Source organism: Bombus terrestris, chromosome 6 (genome assembly GCF_910591885.1).
Source record: "Bombus terrestris chromosome 6, iyBomTerr1.2, whole genome shotgun sequence".
Classification (NCBI taxonomy): domain Eukaryota; kingdom Metazoa; phylum Arthropoda; class Insecta; order Hymenoptera; family Apidae; genus Bombus; species Bombus terrestris.
The window spans coordinates 14,723,931-14,751,442 of NC_063274.1; the positions used below are offsets into that span (position 1 = coordinate 14,723,931).

Consider the following 27,512-nt stretch of genomic DNA (forward strand, 5'->3'; position numbering starts at 1 on the left):
AATTTATCTTATAGTTACTTCTGTATCGTATAGTTGACATTTGCTTCTAATTTTGTTGATGTTTCATAGTTTTATGTATTATATAATATTTCTTTTTATTTTCATTTGCTTCCTGCAAGTTGCTCGAAAAAAACTAAACACTCTATATATTTTGACAATTTGAAGTTCCCTTGTCCATGGCGATTTTAAGACATATTTAAATAATTTAAATAATCCAAAATAAACTGCAGTTAATTATTAACCATGGCTTTACTTTTGCGGAGTTGCATTTTAAACCAAAGGAAACTGTTTTTGAAAGAAATTATTACATTTAAAGGGACGTCTATGTATTATACATGCGGAAACGTCAAGGTTAGAAATTCTTTTTAAGAAGTATTTTATTTTTACGAAGTTATCAATGAATATATATATATATATATATTATAAGCTTTATTCTAATTATTCTTTCACTCTATGAATATTTATAACCTTTTTATATATTATTTCATGATTTATATAATACATTTCAAAATACAAATTTTATTTTGTAAAGTAACACAGAAATATATAATTTTTATGTTACAGAAATTTAGACCATGTTTGCAAGTAAGGCATGTTTCTGATAAACACAGTGAAAGAAACACTAATGAAAGAGAAATGATATACAATGGAACATTAACAAACAAAGTCCGTAATATTAAACTGATATCCTTGTTATCATCAGTTGTATCAGTAATTTCTCAACCAATTATTTACATGAAGATTTTAGAAGAAGATAATTTAGCAAGTGCAGGAACATTATTTGCACTATTAAATGTAGTTACTATAAGTAGTCCTCTTTTAATACATTTCTTAACAAGAAGATATGTAATTGAAATGTATCATTATCCTAACGAAGAGAGGTATACAGCCAAATTATATTCATTTCTTTGCAAAGAAAGAGAGGTATTTATATTTCTTTAAACTTATTTATTACTTGATTAAGCTATTTTCTATAAAATGATGATTTGTATATTACAGATAACATTTACTCCAAATGATGTTAATGAATCTAAAACACAACTTACTGGAGCATTTACAACCTGTGTTGTAGGTGGTAAACCTTTGCTTTTTGATGAAAACAATTTTATAAATCCCAAACATTATAAAATTATTATGAATTATAACAAACCAATGGATTTTGAAGTAGAGCAATTACATATTACTGCGATCAATCAACCACAAAATAAAAGAATAACAATGGGGAACAAAAACGAAAATCAGAAATAATTTGACAAGTATAGTTTCATTTATTACACGGCTTTTTAGTCTAAATTTTTATACATTATTTAAAAGCACTATATAAGTTGCTAGGTACAAAATATATACGTTATTACGAGAGACTGTATATTAAAAGATACAGTACCAAATTACTAACGTATGAGATTGTACAGTTATTGAATTTGTAAAATTCATTTGTTCATCCTTTTAATTATATAATGCGTCAATAAAACATATTAAGTATTAAACGCAAACAAAAATAATTTATATAATGTGATACATAAATTTTGAAAAATTGGTTAAAAATATAAATATAATGTAATACATAATCTAATTAGAGTCAAATGTTTTTTAAATATAGCCTCCTTGTGTAACAATAGTTTTAAGAGCAGTACAATGTAATTTGGTAACCGTGCAAAAACGGCAAATACATTATTAAAGAGATCACAGATTATAATTATGTATATCCTTCGAGATTATTTCAAAGGAATGAGCGAAATGTCTCGAGTCAATTGTTATCACTATACACTAAGCTGGGAGTAAATCGAAGTCATCTGAAACATGTACCATCGGAACATGAATATCTTCTATTTGTGGTGTTGCTTTGAATTCACACAATCCAACTTCTTTTAATTTCCATTCCCAATCCATTCTTTGTACAGCATGTAATGATTCAGCTTCATTATGATGCCTCAGTAACATTGCTTCCTAAAATAGTAATTTTTTCTTTAATTTTATTCTAACTTAGATAAATCAAACTTTAATGGAACATTTATTAATGTATTACATCTTATTAAACTGATACTCATGGAAAAAAAGTTATCAGTCGGTTTTTACGTAACATGAATTAATTTAACCTGAATAATTAAAGACAATATATATATTTATAGTTGTCTAATTTATATAATTCAGGTATAAATATTATAATAACCGCTATAATTTTTACCTTAATCTTTTCCCATTTATCATCTACATCTTGTAACCAACTCAAAAATAATCTACCATTGTATCTACTCCTTGCGTTTCTATCTTTCTCTTCTTGTTCTGGAGTAATAACATTATAAACTTCCTCATCCTTTAATATCGTACAAACAGAGAAGGGAAGGGATTGATTGGCTAGAGCTCTAGCAGCTCTGCCATGTACTCTAAGGATTTCTTGTTCTACCGACAAAACTAGCTTTTCTTTTTCAACAACATGCTGCATTCTAAGACGATATCTCTCCTTTTCTTGTTCAATATACAAGTCCTTCATAGCGCCTTGCAATCCAACAGGGGGATTAACGTTGGGCTCTTTATTTGCATTTCCAGCTAACACGTATGTACAACGATTCATTAAATAATCTTTAAAACCCTGAGGTGGTTTTGGTTGAACTGGAAAAAGGCCTTTTCTCCTTCGTTCGATCTAAAAGAGAGAAAATGTACTTACGATATATTTTTTATAAAAAGAATTGTTGAAATGTATTAAAAACGGCAAATATACGAACCTGTTTTCTAATGTTTAAAAACAACTGATAACAATTAGTAATTGGTTGATCATGTGGATGAACTTCTGGACCCGTATTTGTTGCTTCAGATGCTTCATTAGAGGCAGCGGTAGCAGCTTGTTGTGCTTCTTTATTAGGTTTCATTTTTCTTTTTCTGGGATGAAGTTCAACCGGTGGTGCCGGGGTGCCTACGTTTGACGTCGTCGATGAGGTAGTAGTAGAAGTATTTTCAGAATTTTCGGTACCGCTATCTTTTTGACATTTTCCACTAATTTCGTTGTTTTTCTCGGATTTTTCTGTCATAATGTTTGTTTTTGAAGTCGTGCCGCAATTTGAGACTTCCGTTGAGGTATTTTTATTCGATTCAGAACCAGGAGTTTCAGGTGTTGGTGAATGATGCCTCTGTTGTGGTGATGAATTATTGGAACGATCCGTCGAAGTAGTTACTGGTAATGGAGATGAGTTCGAATAATTTCCATTTCCTGAAGAAGAGGAGGTTTCTTTCAAGGTTGCTGATCCATTACTCCCATTACCGGATCTATGTGAACTTCTCAACACTCTTTGGTGATGCGTTGATCTTTCTTCTCCATGTAAGGCACCACTGAAATCTTTCTTATCCTCATTTTTTGTATTATTTCCGCTTTCTGTAGGACTCGTTGTTCCACTAGTGGATTGACTCTGTTCTTTATCCGTTGAATCATTACTGTTAGAACTGGCAACTACATAGGGCAACTGATGACTCCTATTAGACGTGCTCTTTCCGTTTCTATTGCCTTGCTCTTGCTCGGACGTAGTACTTTGTGGAATAACTATCTTCAAAGGTGGTACTTTAGGAGCTGAATTAGAATCTGATCCTTTCGACCGATCTTCCTCACCATCGGATTCTGGAGGTGCTGGTGTTGTTGTTTTAGAGCTAATCGTCGAACCAGACGGATTCGAAGGCTTTGGACTACTTGCCATTGAAGAAGTACTTGGACTTTTCCTGTCCGTACTAATCGAAGTTGTGTTTTGATTGTTCTTGCTCGATGTTGCTCCAGATCCTTGTTTTCCCGACTTTGTACACTACAAAGAAAGGAAAAATATTAGTTTAATATTAATTTATTATTAATTACAGCATCATTAAACAATTATCTTAAAAAAAAGAAACGAATGTGCAGCATACATATATTCCTCTTAGCATCATAAATTTTATTTTACACATTTTGTCGTACAGTGATCAATTTACGAATGATTTCAGTTTGTTCTCATTTATTTCTTCCACCGATTATATAAATGGTTTAATTATATATTTTATAGGTAATAACAATAAACAAACCTTTTCTCCAGTATTAGCAGAATTTCTACCAGTGCTTTGTCTTCCAGTAGTGGTGCCTTTTAAATTTTCTTTCGCAGGTTCTGAATCTTTTCGTTTCTTCCGACGAATCTCTTCGTCCTGTTCCTCCGCATTATCGCTTTCAAACGCGCGCTTAGACGAAGGCGACGCTGAAACCGCAGGAGCATCATCGGTAGTAATCGATGCGGTCGTTGTTTCACCAGAAGATGTTGTCGCACTACCAGCAGTAGACACGTTGTTACCACTACTCTGACTCCCTTGATTGTTAGCAGACTTGTTACCATCTTTATCTTTCTCGGGATTAGGATTCGGCGACGAGCTTGCACCCCTAACTGGTGTTGGCTCTTTCGAACTTTTGAATTCATACACGTCGCCACTGTCACCGGTAGATGATGTGTTTCCAGAGGTACTGGAGCCCGAGACGGCATTCACGGTCCCTGACGAGACGTTTGACGACGTCTTCGACGAAGTTTCCATTTGACCTTGATTCTGCAAATGCATGTTTAAAAAATGATGCGCAAATCATACACATTCTTTATCGTTACTACAAATAACGTACAATTTGTAAAATACAAATATTTTTTTGCTTGTTAGCATTTTTACACGTTATCGTATATTCCAATATTTCCAATGTAAGTATAATATTTATCGTCATACTTCTTAACAATGACCTCGGTACTGCTCGCTAATCGATGCGTATCTTTTAAACGTCATTCTTACAAACTCATATTTAAACGAGTGGCAAAGTTAATTTGCGTTAAGTGTCAGCGAAAACTTGGAACATTAAGTAAAAAACATCACTAATATATTTATTGAGTACATCGGTTAGTTTTTTTCTTTTTATATACAATTCCTATTAACAAGTCTTAACTATGTACTATGTATTTTATACATCGCTGAAGCTCCTGTGATTGCTTTGGTCAGTTAAATTAAATTAACGATTGTTTCTTAATGTCCCAGGTTCTCGTAAACATTAAAATTTAACGTTATTCGTAACGATCGTTCCAAACCACAGATTTTCATCGAAGAGACCTATCAAGTACTGATGCACACACGCGCGCGCGCACACACACATCGGACACATACAGGGTGTCCCAGTATTAATGGTACAACCAACGAGAAAGTGATTCTATATGAAAAAATATATCGGAAATATAAAATAAATTTTTTTCATTTGACGTTTTATTTTCGCGAAAAATCGACATTGAAAATTCGTTTAGCATATGTGAATCTGGCTAGTTACCGATTAGCTAGAAGTAAACAATCGGCAGAAGATTGTTCTACATGTGAAAATGTGTAAAAAATTTGGGATACAATTTCTCGATTTAAGGTCTCATTTTCAAAGTTCAAACGTATTCAATTAAGAATTGGCCTAGTACGTACGCCTGATAAATTTTCAAATTTATGTGTCTCTGAAACAAAGAGTCTTATGAACAAATTTTATTCTACATTTTCGACTCGTTTTCACACATACAATAACTCCTACCGATTATTTACTTCTGTCTAATTCGATTCAATCAGCCAAGTTCAACTATACTCGACAAATCTTCAAACTCGTTTTAAACGAAGCGTCATATATTATTCCATATTTTCTATTTGTATTCCCGCGTATATAGAATCAATCATCTTCTTGCCGATTACCATCAATACGGAGACACCCTGTACATATACAATATTATATTCACGTATATACATATGTATACCTGTGCGTTTATGCCGCCTTGACGGGAGTTAGTAGCACCCCCTCCTTTCTTTTCATCCCTCGCTCCTCGCACCTGGTTGAGCCGAAGCGTCACCCTCGGCGAGCTTCCAGACTGCCCGGTTCCCGATCTATCGACTGTGGATAACAGAAAATGCCGATTAATTGCAAGAACAACGACGAAATAGCAGGGGAATGAGTTTCCACGAAACCAGTATTCCTCTGGCATCGAGGGAGAGGGAGAGATGGAGGATGGTTTAAGTTGAAGGAACCGAGAAAAGAGAGAAAAAGAAATTGATAGAAAGAAGAGGATGAAATAGAAGGTAAGTGAAAAGGAGAGGAGGAAACCATTCGAAAGAAAGAAGGACAAGAGATCCAGAGAGGAATGAGCCGCTGCTTGCTATCATTGAGGGTACGGCCGTTAATCACAGGGACCCCTGGGAGAACGAGTTCCTCGAGGAGAGTGAGGGGCATCCCGATCCGCGATCGATTCATTAGTGGCCTTTTACCGGACGATCGCGTTACAGGAAGGCATGCCATATTAAACCTTTTATTCGCTTGGCTGCGGTACGCGATCAGTACAATAAGCGAAATGTACCGAGACCGACGAAATCGAGATTAATTTTTCGAGTATTTTATTTTCGAAACTTCTGTCGTGTTATAGTAATCAATTATTTATATATTCATTATTTATTTTAGTTAATTGATTAATTGTACATAACAGTATCGACTCTCATCGCCTTGTATATTTTATATATTTTGCCCTGGAAGTCAAAATAATTCAAAATACTGTAACATTTAATTTTTACGAAATATTACATCGTATTTGCGCATATTTTTTTTAATAATGTTACTCAAGTCGCTCGTGCTGTTGAACATTTTGTAGTTCACGAAATTTACCTTATCTTTATCTTATTTATCATCCTAAAAAAATAGTAACGTGGCTGATAAAATTGATCAATGGCTGCCATCGTGACAGTCAACGTGTTAATTATTTTGTTCCTATAAATTAGTTGTTCAGAAATCTCACTCTTGTATGTAGATGAACGCGTATTACGCATATCAATATTTACAAAAGCATTTTACAGAGCAAGAACAATTTATCATTGAGTAGGACAATTTTCGGACTTTTATACGATTTGATGGTGAAGGTTAGATCGTTAGAAGTCGGTAAAGTTTAGTGATCGGACTATCTCAGTTAGAGAGTCAAAGGCCAGAATACCTCGATTAAGTGGCAAACGCAAATGGAATACTAAAATTATAGTGTACGTGACAAGCGTATGTTCATTAGGTACACGAAAGGATCCATCGCAAGATACAATTACGTTCGCCAACATAATCGTTTCGAGTGTATTTTAACGGGCGGAATTGGCCCGAGAGAGATTCGCGAGTCGAGCGGGAAAACGGATTCCGTGGCGTAGCAATAATACGAGGCTTGTCCCGGTGATTTCATGGAACGCTTGTTTCGAGAGATTCTAGGATACCGTGCAATGTTGAAAGCGATGCTGACGCAAGCACTGCTCTCGATCAATATATAATTAAATCTACGAGTTAACGCGAACGTCACTCTATAATTGCAGAATTCAAGATCAATACCTATGCCGAATTGTATGAAAACGTTGCACGTTTAATATCGATTCCACTCTAAGATAATCTCTAAATAACATCGTACTTTTATTAAGATCTCTTTCCTTTGGTCATTGATCGTAGTTCCCCCTCCCATCTGCACCATGTTTCTTCCTCTCTCTTTCTCTCTCTCTCTCTCTCATTCTTTCGGAAGAGGGAATTGTGCCAATGAAACTTGGCGCTTGCGAATAGTGTATCCCAAAATATACCAACTTCGCTAGTCAATGAATTCGTAGTTGTTCGCCGCCTCTTACAACGCTGACGATTCACGGAAATGATTTCACCGTATACAGATGCCTCGATGCTTTTTAATTACTTTGGGAAATTTCGTTCGACTTGATCGCATCGGTTGAAAAGAGTATTCTGATTCGTTTTTAAACCGTTTGGTAGATCGATAGACGAAGGTCTCGCGACCACTTACGGTGAGATAAAAAATCTGAATTTAAAATGGAAATTATTTTGTTTATTATTACGAGTTGGAAGAATTCTATACATAAGTATACAAATAAAGATTATTTTGTTTATTGTTACGTATAGAGAGAATTCTATACTTCACTTTCATAACTCATGCCCAGTAAAGATGTTTTGAAAATTGAAAGTTGTAACAATCTTTAGCCCGAGTAATTTAAAAAAAGCCTTAAAGCATTATGTTTCACATGAATTATCGCGTGATGTTCTGCCACTGGAATCTACAAACAATATCCTTGAATCACAATAGGCACATAGTGACGCTTCAAATTAGTCGATGCTCCTTTTAATCGATCGAGATTGAAACAAATATGCTTATTGCTGGTGTGGCGACTATGCACCTAGCACAATTTCAGGTTGTTGCATAAATATAGCGGGATTGCAAAATAAACCATTAGTCGGCGACATCGATTCATGATAACCGCACCCAGAACCCTACCCATCTTATAGAAGACCTTCAATTTTAGACTGCAAAAATCATTTGCGTATTGATATATAAAATTTCCTTATACTGAGTAATGAGTTCGTTCTCCTATCGTTAGGATAGGCGTTTTGAAGAATATGTTCGGGATTTGAAGTGGCCGTTCGTTTATGACTCGGACAATACATCTATCTGTTTTGGGAAAGTCCTCCCGAAGCTGTAAACCTTACAATGCGGACCTCATTGAGACACTAAATAACACCCTAAGTGCCCGATGGGTCAGGCCAAAGGTAAACAGCTGATAATAGCAGAGGATATGCGCCCACGAAAGTACACAATTAAGCTATGGAAAACTCGAGGACGAAAAATCAGTATATCAGTATATAAGAGACGAAGCTTCTGGTGGCAGTATCCACATCTTACAACAGTCTTCATGAGAACGTTAAACTCTTTGTGTACACTAAAAAGTGCAAATAAATAACCAAACCATACTACTACTCGATATATTTAATTTATCTACACCTTGAGCGTTAATATCGTTCAAGGTTCGTGATATCAACCGATCGGTTACAATCTGACTGATCGCTAGTTAGTTGAGAATTCGCAACATATTGGTTCTTCGAGCCCGGATTAATAAGGTCCGCGTCGTAAGGTTTACAACTTGGAGAAGTAGGCAATTCGGACTTTCCCAAAACAGGTAGATGTGTTGTCTGAGTCATAAACGGACAGCCACTCCAAATCTCGAACAGAACATTATAAAAAATTGTTTAAAGATTATAAAGACTCATGAATCTGAATTTTTGACGATAGATACACATATTTATAAATAAATAGAATCAGTAAACTAATTATAACAATTAAACTAAATGAATAACTTTTATATGAACTAATAACATTTAATGCGCACATTAACTAACTTATTATTCGACCTAATAAAATCTATACATCGTATAAAAAATAGCAAATTGTGCAATTTCAGAATCCATTTGCCAGGTTGCGTGCTATATGTATACAATTTTTCTAGATACACTACAAAAGGAGAAGTAATTCTGAATTAATGTAGTACGATTCTAAATGAAATCTCGAGCTTTTTATCTTCACCGTATGTTGCGAATTACTGTTTTCACTCTCGAAACATGTAAACTTTAACACCTGACCGATTTTATGACCTCCCTATATCTCTCTCAAAGGCATTACATATTTATGGAACATTCTTACTGAGAATCGACGATAAGCAAATATCACAGTGTATCCGACGTACGTGCTTCTCGGAATGCAACGTATATTATTTCATAGTGTATGTACATATGTACACATATACACTCTGCCCTCCCACTTCCTGCGCGATAGAAGAAATCTGTCTTCAAGGGAGTGAACCATTAATACGTTAAAAAAGCTATCGAGCGAGACGATTTATCAATCACGTCGTACTAATCGAGATGATTATATTTCACGATTCGCCAAATATATGTATTATGTAAATATCACGCGCTCAGAATAACATGTAAATTTCCATAAAACGTAATCACGCGCGAGAAGTTAGCTATAATATTAATGTTCGACAGATCAAATATTGAAAATCGATAAGATAGCTGAAAAGATAACTTCATAAAATACACGCGGAATTGTTTTATATATCATTGAAGGAATATACTAGAAGTCGTTTATTCTGTTCGCTTTCGTTCCTGACCTTGCAAAACACGAATCGAGAGTTAGTTTTTATCCGACGAATGAAGATATCATACCCTTTTTGACCGATAACGAAACGCGTTTTATCGGATATTGTTTGCAGGAGAAGTTCATTAACTTGTAGCAACAAAGATAATTGTACAATCGATGACATAAATTAACGCATGACAATTATCTTTTGACATGCCACACAAATCATTGCATTAAAATTAAGTGGCAGTCAATATACATATATAATACTTTAATTAATTAACTTAAACGTAAACGTCTTGCATAAGTATATAATATTGTTTCTATCTTTCTGCTTTAAAAAAACGAATATATATACGTAAAAATGTATGTAAATATTATCGTTCTTGAAAACATTATTATACCGATTAAAACAAAATTTACAGATGAGCAATTCGTAATGGCCGATCGACTAGTGAAGTACTGATCTAAATCCAATTATCGATCAGCTCAATGACAAAATGTTACAACGAGAATCAAGGTCAACCGAGATACTGCTCTGTAAAGTGTCGCTGTTTCCTCCTACGGACTATCCGTCAGTTTATATTGCGAAAGATTAGCATATCGTTAAGCTGAAGTTTAAAAGATTTCAGCTACATTGAAAGCGAGCGTAGCGAACATGCTATATCGTGTTTCCAACATGTTCCGCGAAATGAACGAGACAAACTACGCAACCGGTTTTGTTCCTCGCTATGCACGTACGTTTAATTGTCGTGGTTAAATATTTCCTAGTCTTCGATTTGACTTTGTTAACGACCAATAAACTGCGAAGACTGCGACATTGACACGATTTTTGCATTAGCAACGGTTTCGACGTAGAAGCCTGCAATATTAATCGCAAGTATAAATCATTTAGATCAGAAATTTTCAACCAGTATGCCGCGGAAATGTTTAAAACTATGTGCTAAGTCAATTACATTTATTATTATGCATTTAGTCACTTACACCGTCAAATAAAGAAATGATAACAACCAATACAACAAAATCTGTTCGGTGTAAATGCCCTTGTACCAAACATAATATTGAAAAAGATTGAAAATTACTGATTTAGACACCTGTCTCTTATCCAGGATTGTTCAAAATAATAATTCAACTCCTGACTTTAGAAGAAAAAGATAAAGAGACAAAAAGGAATGCGATATTAACACGATTTTTACGTTAGCCACAAATAGATGACCATAATACTGAATTATTAATTGTGAATATAAATCATTAGGCTTCTGTACCTTAAAACGTATACTTGTACCAAAATTATTTAACACAAAAATTGGGTTTCCGATTACAGAATTAAAAGACAAACGAGACGTAAATAACCCAAGGTAGCTTGTTAGAAAATGGTGCGCTGTTGCAATAACTGCAACACAGACCCCTTTCGGAGGTACGATCACCCTAGTGGTGTCGATGGACGCAGCTCGCGAGCGCAAACGTGTCCAATGTACTTGCCAGTCAGCATGCTCGCTCGCTCGCTTTCTCTCTCTCTCTCTCTCGCTCTCTCACCTCCTCCCTCTTTTTCTCCCCCTTCTCTCACCTCGTACAAGTCTGCCTTTGTCCCTCTCTCGTTCGACAGCAAAGAGAACAGCAGCGAAGAGATGTATTCCAAGGTTCAGCACTCCTGGTTCGCGACTGACGCTTCTTTCTAGGTTGATATCGAATGTCGTCGGTAAACGGGACGTCGACTCGATGGAACGACGCACGTTAAGAGAGTAGAAACACGCGCTAAGCCACGTGGTCGACGGTACTTGCTGGTAACGGTACTTTTGGATCAAACGATGGCAGCCAGAGGGTTTCGAACGTGTACAAACGTAACCACGAGCGCATACCTGCTCCCGCGACGGACCACCAACTAACACGGCTCCTGACGATACAATAATTCTCGATTGATTATCGCGGAATAATATAATGGGCAAAAAAGGATAATGTGACGATCGAGCGTAGAATACAAAAAGTATACAGGCCGACGAGAGGTTCAGTAACCGTCGAAGCAGCGTGTGTACACTACTGCCACTCGTACGGCTCCCACACAACGCGCTAGAGCGAAGACACTGACGATGAGAGAGCTAAGAGAGAGAGGAACCGGCTCGCGACTGTGTCGCCGCGTCTCCGTCTCGACCAACTTCTACCAGGCGCGGCACTGCATCGCGCGCACGATACCGACGCGTCACTACTGGGGAATGTCACGTCTAATTAAGTGCTGTTTCTGCATCGCCCGCTATTATTACCGATCGGTAGTGATTGCACGCTCACGCGTGTCCATAAGCTATACGAGCGATTCACATTGTACGCGCACGCGCGTATAGATAGGTTACGATCGTATTAAATATTTATCATGCGCATATGTGTGGCGAAAAGAATAATCTTGCTAATTATCACGATCTTGTATGTGTTTCACAATGCACCGAGTACATATTGCATTCGATGGGACAATTTTTCATGATACTCTGATGTTATGGTAACAGAGGTAAATGGAAAATTTTTCTGTTTTGTAGTTTTATCTTCAGCTTTTGAATAATTTGTATAATAATACAGAATGCAAAATGATTTGTCTACTTTCTTTATTTTTCCGGCTATGAATTCAGTTTTGCAGTTGAAAATATTTATTAGGAATTTAAATAATATTCTTATATGAAAATTTTCTGAAGGTTGTTTTATGAAAAAAGAAAACATATATAAACAAAATAAAGATTATTTTTACATCATCTTTTTAAATGTATCTATTCTATAAGTAATTATCAACTTCAATATACATATAAGATTGTTGTAACGCGTGGTTTTTAACTATGTTTTCTTTTTTTTTAAGATTTTATTATATTTATCAAAAAGGAACTTGTTAAGAGCTATGTCGGTAAAGTCGGTTTTTATTATATCGGTAAAACGATACAGCAAAATGCATTAGCAGTTATCAATAAATAAATATTAGTAAGTATGAAGACATGAAATATTTTCTTAACTTTAACATATCTTTTTAATTAATCGTTTTATTTTCTAGTATAAAGAATAAAGATAAAGAATATAAAAACATTTTATTAATTGTATTAATTACATTGTTAGATAATGAAAATGACTTTTGTGAATTTATATAAAATTAGAATTTTAAAACATTCCAAATAATAATATTATCAACTAAAGCATTACGTCGTCAAACATACTTTACTGTGGATGTGATTACATATGTATATTTATGTTTACTGTTTCTGTAACTAATTGAATTTAATATTATTTGCACACCTACTTTGCATATTTAAAAAATATTTATTTTTTTTTTATATATTCAATATAAAAGCACCTACGAGGGAACTTAGCATGCACGAAAAGATCGAATTCCAAGTAAGAATTAAACTTCAATTTTAAAAAGAAGTAAAAAAATAATATCAGGGTCTTTTTGCATAATTAAACTGATATTATTAACAGTGTCATAAATTATAATTTGTAATTATTGATACTAATAATGTCTTGTGCAAAAAAACTTGGTAATATAAAGTAAAATTCTACAAGTGAATTGTACTAATTACAAGTCAGCTAATTGTTGTCCGATAACTTATCATTTATCAATTCACTAATATTATTAGCAATTTATAGATATTTATACAATATTATTTTTATGAATACAACTAGAGGAATGTTGTTTAAACAGAGAATAATATTAAACTTTAATAAGTTTACATAATTTTATATATTATATGCATTCTGTGCATTTTGTATCTAGATTTTTCATAAATGCGTAAATATCTGTCTATCTAAGTACTTTAGTACACTATAATCTTAGTAAATTATTGTGCAAATAATATCAGTGCATAAGAAGATTGCATATAAACTCACCTTTATTTTGCGGTGGTGTCCTCCGCATCTCACAGGGGGCTCCACTGTCCTCAGCAACGTGCGGTGCAGCGGCTGGCGCACTTCCGGTCGTACGTTGCTGCTGTTGTTGAAATTGAGAATGGTGATCGTAAATCTGCTGTTGCTGTTGCTCTTGTTCTTGTTCCTTTGACGGCGCTGATGCGCTTGTTTCAGCCGGAGAGCATGGGCTATCAGGGGCAATTGCTGTATTTTCATCAGGTGAACTCACACCTGTAATATCTATAGTCACAAATAAAACAGAAATAAAAAGTTATGGGCGTGCTCTTCCAAAAATTGCTTCAAACATTTCAAATGTCTAGACGTCGATAAAATATAATACAGAATATAGGAATAATGTAACTGTGGTTCAAGGTAAACGTTTGGTAGAATGTACACAATAATTTCTAATATTTGGATTATTTGATCAACATTCTAAAGGAAGTAACATTTCTTTCTCCTTCTCCCTTCGTTCTATTAGAATAATATTTTCATTACATTTAAGGTCTACGTAGTTTGTCAACACGATATGAACAATTAGGACACTTGACAAATTAGCACAAATTTTCAGTCTCGATATATACACACACTCTCAACACTTCCCTAAGATATTTAATTAGTATCTTCACAATCTCGTGTGTACATGTCTAAACAAAATTCCGATTGCTCTACCACAGTACAGTTCTTATAACAACGCACAACACACCTGATTAAACGACAATTAATTGGCAAGAAACGACTCCTTTTTTGAGAGGAAAGGTTTCGAAAGATCCAACAAAAGTTTTGATGCTTCGAAATGTAACGGATGAGCTATCATCATTCTCAGTGTCTTCTAAAGCTTGATATTATAGGCAATGCTAAATCTTCTGTTTCAACTCATTCCCACAAATGCTTTTGACCGTACTGATATTTGATCACGTTCTTTTCTAATTTTTTCTTTTTTTTTTTTTTTTTTACAATAAACAGGTTCTTTCTCGATCTCCTTTTTTCTTGCGAGACCAATTGTCACGCCGATCTTGACGATTCAAAGGCGGTCAGGGCGACATCTGTCGGTCCGCCGGGGGAAAGTCCGTACGTGTACGTGCTCGACGTGCACGCGAACACGGCCCCTCGCGAACTAGAGGCCATGTTGCGTCGCTATGTCGACGATTGGCTCCGCCTTTCCCCGCGACCCCCACCAACGGTGAGCCAAGAACGTTCTTTTTCGCCAATCGGACGCAGGCTGATCCCGCCAACGACACAGTCAGTCGTGCGCTCTACAAGACGGTGGTCACAGTCACCACTGCATAAAAGCATGTGGCTGTATTCGCTATGATATCTGTATACGAAGGCGGACACATCCTATAGCTATATCCTGTATCTGCACAAGTGTCGGTGGCAGCATTTCCTCACGTGCCGCTTCTGCGCTTCAGCGCTCAGCACACCAGTCATGAACGGAACCGTGCCGTAACCGTTCCGTGTCTGAACGGATAACATAAATTCACCTTGACATGCATTTATTTCAGGCAGAATCTTGCTAGTGGACGAACGTGTAATCTATCTATATTTTATAATGCACAACGAAAAATTAATAGAATTAGTTAGGTACTATAGTTTTTTATACAACCAGGAAGACAAAAGTTATAGTGATAATGATAAAAAGGATGCTGCCTGGAAAGAAATTGGAAAAATGCTAAATGAACCAGGTAGGTAACGTATAATCAGATTTTATTTTCCCTAGTGGAATGAATATTATCCACGTGTTCTTACATCTTAAGCTATGTATAGAGAGTACGAGGCTGACTCGCGAGACTGCCTCGGGAAGAGTCAATGATTCGTTTAGATGCGTATGGAAGATTGAGACGACTTTATCGAAAGTGTAACTGCAGCTTACCCTGCCTCGCTTGCTTGCCTCGCGTATTCTATGTTATTACATGAGGCAGCTATCGGTTGAGGCAGCCTCACAGGTCAATCTCATACTGTCTGTACATACTGTCTAACTTTATAATTTGTTTTTTGTATGCAACTACTTAATATTTCCAAATTCATTGTTAAAGAAGTCCTTAAATCTATCTCTAATATAAGACGCTACAGAAGCATTACTAACACCTTGCAATGGAAGATTTTGCTAAGACGAAATTCTTTCTAAAGGTGCCATAGCTGATAGTTGAAAATTGTGAGATGTAATATAGTTGTGTAGAATATAGGTCGTTGAGTAATGATTTTATCCGCATGTTCTGGACTTAATTGAATTTTTTCCTGGTATAGTTTGAATTTTTGCATTAAAATTTAGAAAATATTTTTCTGACACTCTTCTCGCTTGTGAATGCCGATAATTATAATGATACTTAGCGGGATTATCGAGTTACGGTTTCGAATATTACGAGGCGCTTCGGTACATTAAGTTTCTTATATATTTTTCTAATTTTGAATTACAAAATATTCCGCCATCGCTATTCTTTCCGTACGATCCGATATCAACTGTTATACATTTATAATTGGCATCTACTAAAGCTAATAAGATAAAAGAAAATGTTTCTTTGCAATTAAAATGAACCGGCTATTAGGTGATGCAACAATAATCACACGCTTTTTGCTTAAAGCATGAATACAATTAAGAAAATTCCGTTTTTCGAAATTCATCAGCTATTGTAAGCCATTTAACCTGACTGAGTATAGCGATATACTCTGGACAAAAGGTATTTAATTATTGCCTTGTAAACCTTAATTATATATGATAAATGAAACAGCAGTATGGCCTAGTCAGTAATCGAAAGTTACGAATCACTGGTTGCTAGAAATCTGGAAAACAGCATATATTTTAGTTCTAATTACTATGACACCTACGATAGTTCTTAATTTTCTTCAACTATTCTAGCTAAACATTGCAAAAAACAATGGAACAGTTTGCGAGATAGTTTTCGTAGATCATTAAGGAAAAGAAAAGATACAAAAAGCGGACAAGCCGCAAATAAAATTAGAAAATGGAGATACGAAGATGAAATGTCATTTTTAATTCCATATATGAAGGAAAGAGAAACTATTACCTCGGTACAAGTACACGTCAGTGACGAATCTAATGATGAACTGGATGACGTCAATACGACAGAAGACAATAGCAATTTAATAGAAAGATCATCATCTTCTAAAGTTAGCGACATACCAATAGAAACATTCAGGAGAAAGATGAAAAGAGAACCAGCAACAGCAGTATTAATGGATTATGCTTCAAGTAATACTAATAGGACTGTAAATGAAGAACAACAAACTATGGACGACATAGATTTATTTTTCAAAAGTATAGCGTTAACTGTTAAAAAACTATCACCATACAATCAAATAATAGCTAAAGCTCGCGTTTCCTCTGTGATATCCGAATTACAAATACAAGAACTTTCCAATACAAATCGCCAACATTTTTCATCAGAATCACTAAATTCATCAGCCGTTTCAACACCCACACCGTCACCATGTACACTAGAGTCACTACAAACGATTAATCCACAGCAACCAACCAACACTTAAATAAGTTCAATGCACATACATAGATAACTTAATTTTTATATGTTTTTCATTAATAAAAAGATTTACCTCAAACATACTGCTTGCTTTTCTCTTGGACTTATACCTTCCTTGAAAGTTGTATTGTTTTTTTCGTGGAATTTTCTATTTTCCCTAAAAGAACATTTAAATCGTGCATAGACATTCTGATGTGTAGGAAGGACTTTTCTTCATCATCCATTAACTGTTTGAATACTTTGCGAATTATGTATTTTAATAAGACGTAACATAAGTGTTACGAAGCCTTTAGACTGGGTTCACACAGAGGTACACATATGATAGATACTGAATACACATATTCGTTTTGTTTATTTTGGCAATGATAGGTACTTTTCGTATGAAGGTGACAGATAAAACATTGAAACACATGGCGACATACACACGGTACGCAGCTCGCGATACGCATACTTCTGTGTGAAACCGGCCTTAGTGACCAGTGTAATAAATCAAGATGGCCGTGTGCGTCTTCTAAAAACAGGAGAAGGGTCGCCATCGACAAAAACAAACCTTTCAAAATCGTTGGATGAAATCAGCGATATTTACGATCGTTACGTCTGTAAAGCGTCGAAGAGATGAATAAATGAGATATGGGAAAGGAAGCAGGAAATAGGAAACAAAGTAAGTACAGACTGGTTGAAAAAGTGAAAACGTGATTCGGTAGAATGCCAAACTACCGTGAGGGCTGATGAGGGGAAGATTGGCATGTTTGGTCGACGTGTGGCTTACTGGTGAATACGAGAGGGACGAGACATGCTCTTAGGGTATTTGCACACATGAAAAGCAACGTTTACTTTAAAGGCGATAGACTAGTATGATTGTCGTGACCGCTTTATTTTTTTCTAGCATTTTTTTCTGATTAATTATCTCGAGTATCACGAATCACTTGTCTGTTTACCAGATATGAAAAAAATGGTAGCAAAGTCTAAGACAATAACATTTTTATAATATCGAGTTCCACCTCTTTTATGTCTTCCTTTCACGTTGTGGTTAGTATCAAGTATATATGTACGTAGTCTTGTAAATAGCTCGGTAAACGTAAATTGTATGTTTTTGTGAAAAGTCAAATTTATCAATATTTTAGAGGATATACTATTTTTTAGGACTATGTAAATGTTTTTCTAAATAGGTTGCCCATGTAGAGAGATATATTGCAATTAATTGCAAGTTAAATTATTGCATATTATATTCTTTACCAATTTTCGTTTACTATATTTATATTCTTGACTGCTACTCTAATTCTCTCTCTTCCTCCCTGTCCTCAATTATTTAAAAATATTAACACAAAACCGTAGGTACGGTTCTAATATAGTAGCAATTATGTAATAATATAAAATGGAAGATTACTAACATTTTAACTAAACGTTCAACTAAGTGTTACAAATACAAATTTTTCCAATAAATTATATTTTTTACAGTTTTTATATATTGTAGTATATGTAGTACATATTGTTACATAAAAAAAAAATTGATGAAAGGAATAGATAAAGGAAAAATAAATAAGTAAAGAGCTAAAAAGGAATTAAAGGAAAGAATGTAATCTTATTATTAAATTCTAGAAGAGTAATAACGAATAGAAGCGTCTCCAAGAATCTGTGTGTTCCATTTAGACAAAGGGAAAAAATGCGACGCTTTCAAGTAATTGATGTTCTCTCAGCGTATTCACAAAAAGATTCGAATCTGAACGTCCTGTGAACTTTCATGTTAACTTGACTAGTGTACGATCCTTGTCGAGGAGTTGCGACATTCGTTGGTTTTCTTCCCGATCGATATCTCCGCCGTTAGAATAAAGCTGGCCATTTACGAGCAAAGATGGAACTCGTCGTGTTCCAAGATTCTAGACTTTTATTCTCGTTCCTTTCACACCGCGTGTTTCATTGGTAAAACACATTTCCTGTTTATCAACGGTCCGACATTCAACGAACGATAAAATGCTTTATCCCCACCGCTCGTGAGAAACAGAAAACGCGAATAACTGAACAGTCGATGGCGTGCGAGGTAATAGAAGAAATCCTTGGACGATTAATATCGCGAGGAAAACGTTGTTCAAGGTTTCGCACTTGAAATTTTCAGCCGATGTGATCTTGCGATAAACACGAACGCGATAATCTCGATTATGCAAGGATCGTGCAATCGTTATACCGAGTTGCCTATGTTCGTTGATTAGAAATTTTTATATAGAATGGCATTAAAGCAACAAGAGTATAGTACTACTCGTTTACCTGATATTAAATGCGCTTGAGATATCTGGCAATAAGGTATTAAATTCTATAGATTGATTCATCAGAAACATCTGCTTCGAAATCGCAGTATTAGGAATTACTGCAGGTTAAACTGAATCGGTCAAGGCATACCAGATACTCAAATTATTTTCCTAATAACTATTATGGATCAGGGTACAAAATTCTTTCTCTCTTTCAAGTATTCAGATACTTTTTGGGGTACATACATACACACATATATGGTGGGACATTGTGTGACTTTAGGATTAAGAATTGTAGGTATTAAGAAAGGGGAGGGGAGCACTATTATGTCGAATTTAGAATGCAATGAAACATGTATTTTTCTATCATATATTAGGTAATTTGTAATAATAATTAAAATATAATATAATAATATATGTGATATTGTATATAATATTACTTTGAAGAACGAGAGGATGAGTCAGAGTTAAGTAATAAATCTTGTAAATAAAATATATTCCTTGAATTTAATGTTGTATATAGTATATATATGCATGTATAATATATGTAATATTACATCATACAAATATAATATAATAAATAATCGTCATAAAAAGAAACTCAATATATTCGAAATGATTTTCGAAGTATGTATTTGGAATAAAATATTTCTGTTATTTCGATTAATTTCCAAGAAATGTAATCTTTTGCGGTCACTTTAATAGTACGTTAATTCCGAAAAAAAGAAGAGAAATGGACTACAGAACGAGGCTAATGCGTGAAAAACAAGGAAATAGTTCGGGTTTCATTTTGCAATGTTCATTTTCAACAACTTGTTAAATACATTCCTTATAACGGGACGATACTTATTCATATCAAACGAATGTTCCCATTCCAAAATTGTTTGCAACAGATGAGAATAATCAGACATCTGATATTTCGCTATTCGAAATGTAGCGTGACGAAAAGATTTCATGTACATACTATCTCGACATACATAATTCGCGGATGTCGTAGAAAAGGTGTCACGTAGGCACAGATGGCGTCATTTTGTTTTCGTGAGAGAACACATATGGTTAGCACCAGTGAAAATAAGTTCGGAACAGACGCGACGCGACGCGACGTCGCGATAAACAAGCCCGTCATTTCTTGAGTGGTATATCGGCTTTAAGACACGGGCGGCGCCCGATACCGCCTTCTCCTTCTCTGACCAGTCTGATGAAAACTGCATTCTCTTTAATTACATTACTGACTGGAGATTCTACTTCAAAACTTTAGTCAATTTCACACGGCGACATAAATATCTCGAAAAAAAAGAAAAAGAAAAAAAAACAGTGGAAGAGAATAAGAAGAAGAAGAAAGAGTAACACAAATTCCACGACATTTCGTACCTGATATATAGATAAAAGCATACATATAATAGAGATATACGGAAGACCGAATGCTGCTATACAAAATCGAAAGATCCGGATAAAAATCAGTTCTCGTAGCTCTCTATATATACGTACATGTACATTTGTACATACATACATCTTTCTGGATATACACATGTTACGATATCTTTAACTAGTGTATTATTTTGACGTATCATTGATGTTTGTATGAATTTTTTTGAGTTTAGTACGTTGACCTTTTCAATAGGTTATTGCGTAAGCGAAAATGTCATTTGAATTTTTTAGCGTTAGATAGGATGTTTGTATATATGTATGAAGTTACAGGAAATTATATACGAGTTTGCGAGGAATAAAGGTAGAACATACCAACATAGGATGTTTGTCATGTATACACGTGTATAGAGTTACAGAAAATTATATACGAGTTTGGTTCGAAATAAATGAATGACTATATTGAGTAGATATTGGTAGTGACTATATATAATCTTTGTATACGTGAGTCCAACGCCCATTGGTATTAAAGATTACTTCCTCAAGAATGCCTGGCACGGTACAGCGGTACACCGAATCTTCAGCTTTAAAGCCGAGTTCGAAATTCTCTGTGGAAACATTGGATTTGTCGTCGGCATCGTCTCGCAGGTAAGCCAGGGCCGAACTTTCGTTAAAAATGACCACCATTGTGAAAACACTTAGGGAAAGTGAATTGTTTCACAAAATGGCACAACTTCAGAAAATAGATTATAATATTCATGAAGATATTGAATCTTCTTATGATTTTCATAATTACATATATTGTTGAGATTCAAGGAGAAAATTTACAATAAGAGCCAAAAAAACACGTAAATGTAATACGAGATCAATCTAGGAAGACTTTATTTGTCGTTTTATGATATTTCAAAAGAAAATGAATTCTATTTTATGATTTCGTTTATTATATCTATTAAATGATTATTCTGCTACTGGGTAAACGAAGTCATTTATTATTTTCGTTTCAAGCATTAACAACTAGATGATTCCCTATATATATAACTTTTCTCATCTGAAATAAATGAATTTTTTGTACATTATCTTGTAATTAAAAATCGTCCCATTATAAACATTATTTTAAATGTTCAGTTAATATTTACCAATATTCACTTAAAAAATTTATATTAAATATTGTAAAGAGATATTGCATATTTTAATTAATTAAGAACAATCTGAGGGAGAACATCCTCCAGGGAGACATTCTTCAGTAGTTGTGCTACTAAAAATTGTTTTAAATAATTTTAACATTTAAAGGAAATATTCTTCAAATCTTGTCATCAACTTCAAAGTCATGCCATATATCGCGGGTCTGATGTCAAATAATTTTCCTAATATTACCAAAAGAAAAAGAAAGGACAAAGACAGAGGGCAAAAAGAGAGAGAATGAGAGAGAACGTGGTACACTTGATATTAAAACAAAAAGCTATATGTAACATTATTATTATAAAATTGAGAATTATATGCGCAATATTTGTCCTACTTTAAACATTCAGATATTTTTAATATATAGATTCTGGTACTAAAACTAATCAATTTTCAGAAACTATAGTCAAATCAACTATCGGGTAGCTTGTATCATTTTCTAACACAAAACTACAATATTCGTCATCAATACAAAAAATACTAATAAAGTCAGTTATCGAATAATTTCTTCCAATGTTATACATTCCGAAAATATGAGTTAGCGTCTAGTGCAATTCCACCCTTAAACATCGTCCAAAATATAAACGCCGAAAATCCCAGATCCATAGCAATCGGAGATGAAAAATTATGTGGAACAGTGCGGCCCTGTCTCGAGTATTGATCTGTACGAGAGTTGTCTGCCGCCCCTCCCAAGCCCAACGCTGGATGTTTCATCCCTCCGCAACCCCTGAACAACAAGGATGTCGTGCACCTGTGACTACGGTGTTGGTGAATACCCTATTACATATATATATAGGTATCTTACGCCGAGGAGACATTGTCTTCGCACGGTAGGCATTAGGTATACGTAAGTACATGTGAGCTTACGATTTGACTCACCATTCGCTCTCCACTTCCACTATAACATTACGATATTCTACGGCCTACGGCATCATTCAAATTCGACCTTCGCGTTATGGAATAGTTTCAATTTTGTCGGAGATTGGAACCCACTTATGCAACCACGCAAGATACGCTAAAAGGGAAAGTGACCAACGGAGTTATTCCTAATGCCGAATCCACACTTGCTAGGACTATATACAAACAAGTTTATTTATCAAATCGCTTAATTCCACAAAACAAGAAGTAAAGAAAATCGATAAAATTATAAAAGATAAGCATAACATAATCACAAGTATTTTGGCACTAAAATTTCAAAAATTGTTTATAGCGAGGTTAACCACTTTGGTCTGTGAACGACTCAATTCGCGAGCTGCTCGCGTTGTTCGCGACTGTTCGTTAATGTTGGCAACGTTGTAATGATATTGAAGCTCGTGAGCAGGATATAAGCAGATCTTTCGCAAATAAGCCCTTTAATATATGTATTGCTTTCTAAACGGTATTCGCTGCTCGTTGATGAGTTCGTTGCTCGCAAAAGTTTCCACAGTGCCTGCGAACCGTTGTGTGAATCTAGCACCAGCTGCGTGCTGTTCGTCTTGCGTATTATTTGAAGCGGCATCGTATCAATGCTTGTTCATATCAATGCAGATTTTTTAAATATTTCATTCCCCATTTTTTTTTTTTTTTTTTTAATTTGTATACCTAGTCAACTAAAATATGATGCTGATTGGTGATTACTGCTTTGTGACGTGAACATCTATTATATAAAACATTTAATCACCAAAATATGATATTTTTATCTACTTGCCTTATTTCGGTATTAAAATGCATTATATTTAACTGCTATAAATAGTAAAAATTAATATGTTTTAAAGTCTTCATGATTTCTTAATTAAAGTTTGCGCTTCACCCTCGTATTAAATTTTTATAATCGCATGAAACTATGTTTATGTGGTAAAACAAAATTTCATATTAATATATGATCAATCGTGAATACTAAAATAAGTACAACGATGGAAAAATATTTAATATATGCATTATGATTCAAAACAATTAATTAAAAAAATGAAAAATGGAAAGAAGAAGCTGAAAAAACTTGTTAGTTATGCCTTGTAAGTAGCTTGTTCCATGTGTTTCTTCGACCTTAAAGGGTAATGGGACGAAACGGGACAGAGAAAGGGTAGCCGAGCAACGAAGGTGGATTGTATATGAATGAACCCGGACCCGCTGACTTCCTGCGTTTAGGAAGGTCGTGCACCGTCGCTTTCATTTATTGACGAGAATCTCTACTCTACTCTCTACTATACACAAGAACGAACGGAGGTGACCGACCCCGACAATGTTGTCTTTCGTTTAAAAGAAAACTTTCTGGCTTCTATCACGCTATAATTATGTACTGTGTATGGAAGAGATATAGTGAGAGATATAGTTATAAAATCGGTAAAGTGTTGATGTTAAAGTTTACATGCTTAAGAGCTAAAACAACTATTTTAGACATATAAGGGGAAATAAGAAGCTTGGATTCTCATTTAGGACCATATGGCGTCAATTCAGTACCGTTCTTTCCTTTCTAATATACATAAAAAAGCTATTTAGGGATTCTAGATACGGATTCTAAAAATATACAATTTACTATTTTTCGTATAATATATATATATATATATATTAAAAAATATAGATATACAAATAACGATTGATTTTTACTTACTGCGTCTCTTTTAAATAGTAAACATAAGTATATCGCGTTACGGAATATATCAAAGAAAAAGCTAATTGCTATTCATTGACGTTAGAAATAATAATACAAGCATCAAGAAATACAGTTATAAGTTATAACGATTACGATACGATTTATGTTTGAAATTGCTATGAACGAAAATGGGACGATATGGGATTATATGTCTATAAATAAAATAGAATAAAAGAAAATAAAAGTGGGGTGAAAAACAAAAGAACTGTAGTTTACTTACCATTTCCTTCCTTAGTATTGATATCATAACCATTCACGAGCATCTGCCGCACTCGAAAATCTTCTTTACGATTGATAGACGCCTGAACTGCCGATTCCCCATTTTTGCTCGTCCAGCGGCCTTTTGACCCTCGCTGTTGCAATGTTGATGACCTTGAAGTAGTATTTGATGCAGTTGTGTTCTCTGTTCGATTTCCGCCTGAAAACAAATAGATGAGTTAGATCTTTTATGAATCATCGTTTGCTAAATCATGTAACGCGAAACAAACACACGAAACTCTTGTTTGTAAACTACATAATAACCAATAAAAAAAACCTTCCATTGCAATTTAATTATTATAACATTACCTTGGGTATTCCTCTATTTACATGAAAAAAATATTGAATATTTCATTAAGTGTCCCTTCAATATATAAAGAAAAATAAATATTAAATAAATATAAAATTCGGATATGTAAACTGGAAAATGCCAAATACGTACAAAGTAATGGAATTGATCGGCTACGTAGTGTATACTTTCTTTTTGTTTTTTATTGAATACGAGTTTTAGCCTCTTGTAAGTCTATAGGCCGCAACAATTACTGTTAAATGTATAATCATTTAACAAATATACAAAAATAGTGTGCTTAGAATTAGAAGCTTAAATGAATTACATTGTTTCTAATATTTAATCTTAAATCTAATGTGCATTAATCTTAAATCTAGCGTTCAATCTTCGGTCATTTGAATTCACTCTTAATTTCGGTTTTACATATTACAGTCGCGTAGCTATATTACCTATATGAATATACATATTAACGCCTCCTAGTGCACATTGTAGCTGCAACAAGTTACCGGCAATCGGTGTCGCTGTCAGGTCATTTCTCTTATGGCGGGAACTCGAGCGCACGTCAATTATTTACATTAACATAACCTTCTCTCTTTTCTTTGTTAAAATTGAAAGGCGCCATTCGCCGCAGCAAAACCGCGGGAACTCGACTAACATAAAATTACGTGGTTGGCAGGCCTGAATGGAAAGTACAGGCGGGCAAAACTCGTTCGCGCGAAGTAACTAGCCTTGATTTCGCATTGCAGTTTGTTTCGATAAAATGAGCAATACACAGCAGAAAACTATGTGCCTATCGGGAGGTACAAATACTGCGTAGTTTGCGCGAGTGTTACTTATCAGTGTATTAATAAAGAAATAAACACGTAGACTCGCGATCAAACAAGTAATCCAGCTGTCAAGTACATTCTTCGACTAACCTATGTACAAAGTAATGTAAAGTTACGTTGTAGTGAATTTTATTGTCAACTACGTATGCCTGTGTAAACATAAAAAGAAATAAAAAATAACTCGTCCGAACGCATGAAAGATGTTCAGCGTAAAAGGTGTACATGCATGGTGGATCACATGGAACGTTATTGTTTGACCATTGACAATGTGTTATGTATTTTATTAGAGTATTAAATTGTGCATGTGTTTGTGTTCGATAAAGTGTTCCTTCTTCTCACCTGATGCTATTTCCTGGGAGGTCATTTGAAGAAGAAGCGCGAGCTGTTGTCGCTCGGACATCCGCGCTGGGTAACCGCGGAAACGACTGTTACCGCTTGCGGGCATTCCGTCCTCATAACTCATGTAACTTAAACCCGAAAACGCACGTGGAGGATTTCGGTGAGCTCTCGAAAGAAAGGATACCACTGAGGAACGGACAAGTATCTTTGTTTTCTAGACTTGCGGTGGTTTGTCACGAGCAAAGATAACCTAAAATCGCACAGTCGGTTCACGCCATTTTGACCTACCGAGCGCGCACAGATACGTGAATCGACAGTCACGCGACACGTACGTAACCACACGCGCCAAAACTGTTTTCATTCGACGAACACTGTGAATTGTCGCTCGTGATTTATGCACTGTTGTTTCCCGGGCCGATGGTTTGATTTTACGACGCGGCATGTGTGTGCGTGCTTCTTTCGAAAACGAGATTCGCGACACACTACTCGGAACACAGTGCGCAATATGACGCAACGTTTGTGTGTATTTACAGTTGGTATCTCTGTCGGTAGCGTGAATCGCGCCAATATTCAAATCAACATATTTAGTAAACTGCGGATTTTTAGCTAAATTTATATTTTTGAGAATTTTATGAGAGAAGTAAAATCTCGGTAGAAAATTGCTTTATCTACCAAGTATTACAGAGAGCGTTATACGTTGGAGAATTCATATATTTTCTCATATTATGTGCATTCCGCGCAATTTTGAAATTCCAAATTTCGTATAAATGCATAAAAACCCGCAATCTAGTAATTAGTAAATTATGAATTTTTACGCGAAATCATATCCTTCGTAATATGATCTAATAAATTGGATCTATGTAGACAAATTTTTTACCTATTAAATAATATAATATTTAATTTTTATGATATTTATATATTTTTTGTGTGTATGTATTCTATGTATTTTCACAGCTTCAAATTTTCTTTAAATGTATAAAAATCCGCAGTCTAGTATTAAGAAAGTTTAATATTTGATTAACAGTAAAAAATTGTAACAAAAAGAATGATAGAGGCGATTTTGTTTTAGTCGAGATAAGAATGATAT

The 27,512-nt window shown here is 34.8% G+C and overlaps 3 protein-coding genes and 1 long non-coding RNA gene across 6 annotated transcripts; 2 read left to right on the forward strand and 2 right to left on the reverse strand.

Annotated features, from left to right (window-relative positions):
- The first annotated feature begins 2 nt into the window (after positions 1-2).
- Positions 3-1,683, forward strand: LOC100649018 (transmembrane protein 70 homolog, mitochondrial). The gene is made up of 3 exons (XM_003396150.4): positions 3-351; positions 565-924; positions 1,000-1,683. Exons 1-3 carry the CDS (start codon positions 244-246, stop codon positions 1,246-1,248), a joined length of 717 nt encoding a protein of 238 aa, XP_003396198.1. The 5' UTR covers positions 3-243; the 3' UTR covers positions 1,249-1,683.
- On the reverse strand, positions 1,246-26,942 carry LOC100647097 (ankyrin repeat domain-containing protein 12). 3 transcript variants are annotated; one of them, XM_012309603.3, is made up of 8 exons: positions 26,426-26,942; positions 24,933-25,130; positions 13,785-14,042; positions 5,760-5,893; positions 4,039-4,545; positions 2,724-3,785; positions 2,186-2,641; positions 1,246-1,947 (listed from the first exon to the last, which is right to left on the reverse strand). In XM_012309603.3, the coding sequence occupies exons 1-8, from the start codon at positions 26,547-26,549 to the stop codon at positions 1,768-1,770; spliced, it is 2,919 nt and encodes a 972-aa protein (XP_012164993.2). In that variant the 5' UTR covers positions 26,550-26,942; the 3' UTR covers positions 1,246-1,767. The 3 variants fall into 3 exon arrangements, with proteins under 3 accessions (XP_012164993.2, XP_048262256.1, XP_012164994.1); XM_048406299.1 differs by lacking the exon at positions 26,426-26,942 and adding an exon at positions 17,370-17,453 and having other exon boundaries at positions 24,933-25,065; XM_012309604.3 differs by lacking the exons at positions 24,933-25,130; positions 26,426-26,942 and adding an exon at positions 14,506-15,065.
- Positions 15,081-17,379, forward strand: LOC100649135. Its single transcript, XM_003396151.4, has 2 exons — positions 15,081-15,484; positions 16,657-17,379. The coding sequence occupies exons 1-2, from the start codon at positions 15,352-15,354 to the stop codon at positions 17,301-17,303; spliced, it is 780 nt and encodes a 259-aa protein (XP_003396199.1). The 5' UTR covers positions 15,081-15,351; the 3' UTR covers positions 17,304-17,379.
- LOC125385202 lies at positions 17,436-23,098 on the reverse strand. The gene is made up of 2 exons (XR_007224230.1): positions 22,963-23,098; positions 17,436-22,860 (listed from the first exon to the last, which is right to left on the reverse strand). It is a non-coding gene; the product is annotated as an uncharacterized LOC125385202 (long non-coding RNA).
- Positions 26,943-27,512: the final 570 nt, after the last annotated feature.

Coding starts and splice junctions, on each gene's coding strand:
- LOC100649018 (XM_003396150.4), top strand. CDS start 244: ATGGCTTTACTTTTGCGGAGTTGCATTTTAAACCAAAGGAAACTGTTT. Junction 352..564: donor ATACATGCGGAAACGTCAAG/GTTAGAAATTCT, acceptor TTTATGTTACAG/AAATTTAGACCATGTTTGCA. Junction 925..999: donor TTCTTTGCAAAGAAAGAGAG/GTATTTATATTT, acceptor TGTATATTACAG/ATAACATTTACTCCAAATGA.
- LOC100649135 (XM_003396151.4), top strand. CDS start 15,352: ATGCACAACGAAAAATTAATAGAATTAGTTAGGTACTATAGTTTTTTA. Junction 15,485..16,656: donor AAAAATGCTAAATGAACCAG/GTAGGTAACGTA, acceptor CAACTATTCTAG/CTAAACATTGCAAAAAACAA.
- LOC100647097 (XM_012309603.3), bottom strand. CDS start 26,549: ATGAGTTATGAGGACGGAATGCCCGCAAGCGGTAACAGTCGTTTCCGC. Junction 25,131..26,425: donor CTCCCAGGAAATAGCATCAG/GTGAGAAGAAGG, acceptor ATTTGTTTTCAG/GCGGAAATCGAACAGAGAAC. Junction 3,786..4,038: donor CTGCTAATACTGGAGAAAAG/GTTTGTTTATTG, acceptor CTTTCTTTGTAG/TGTACAAAGTCGGGAAAACA.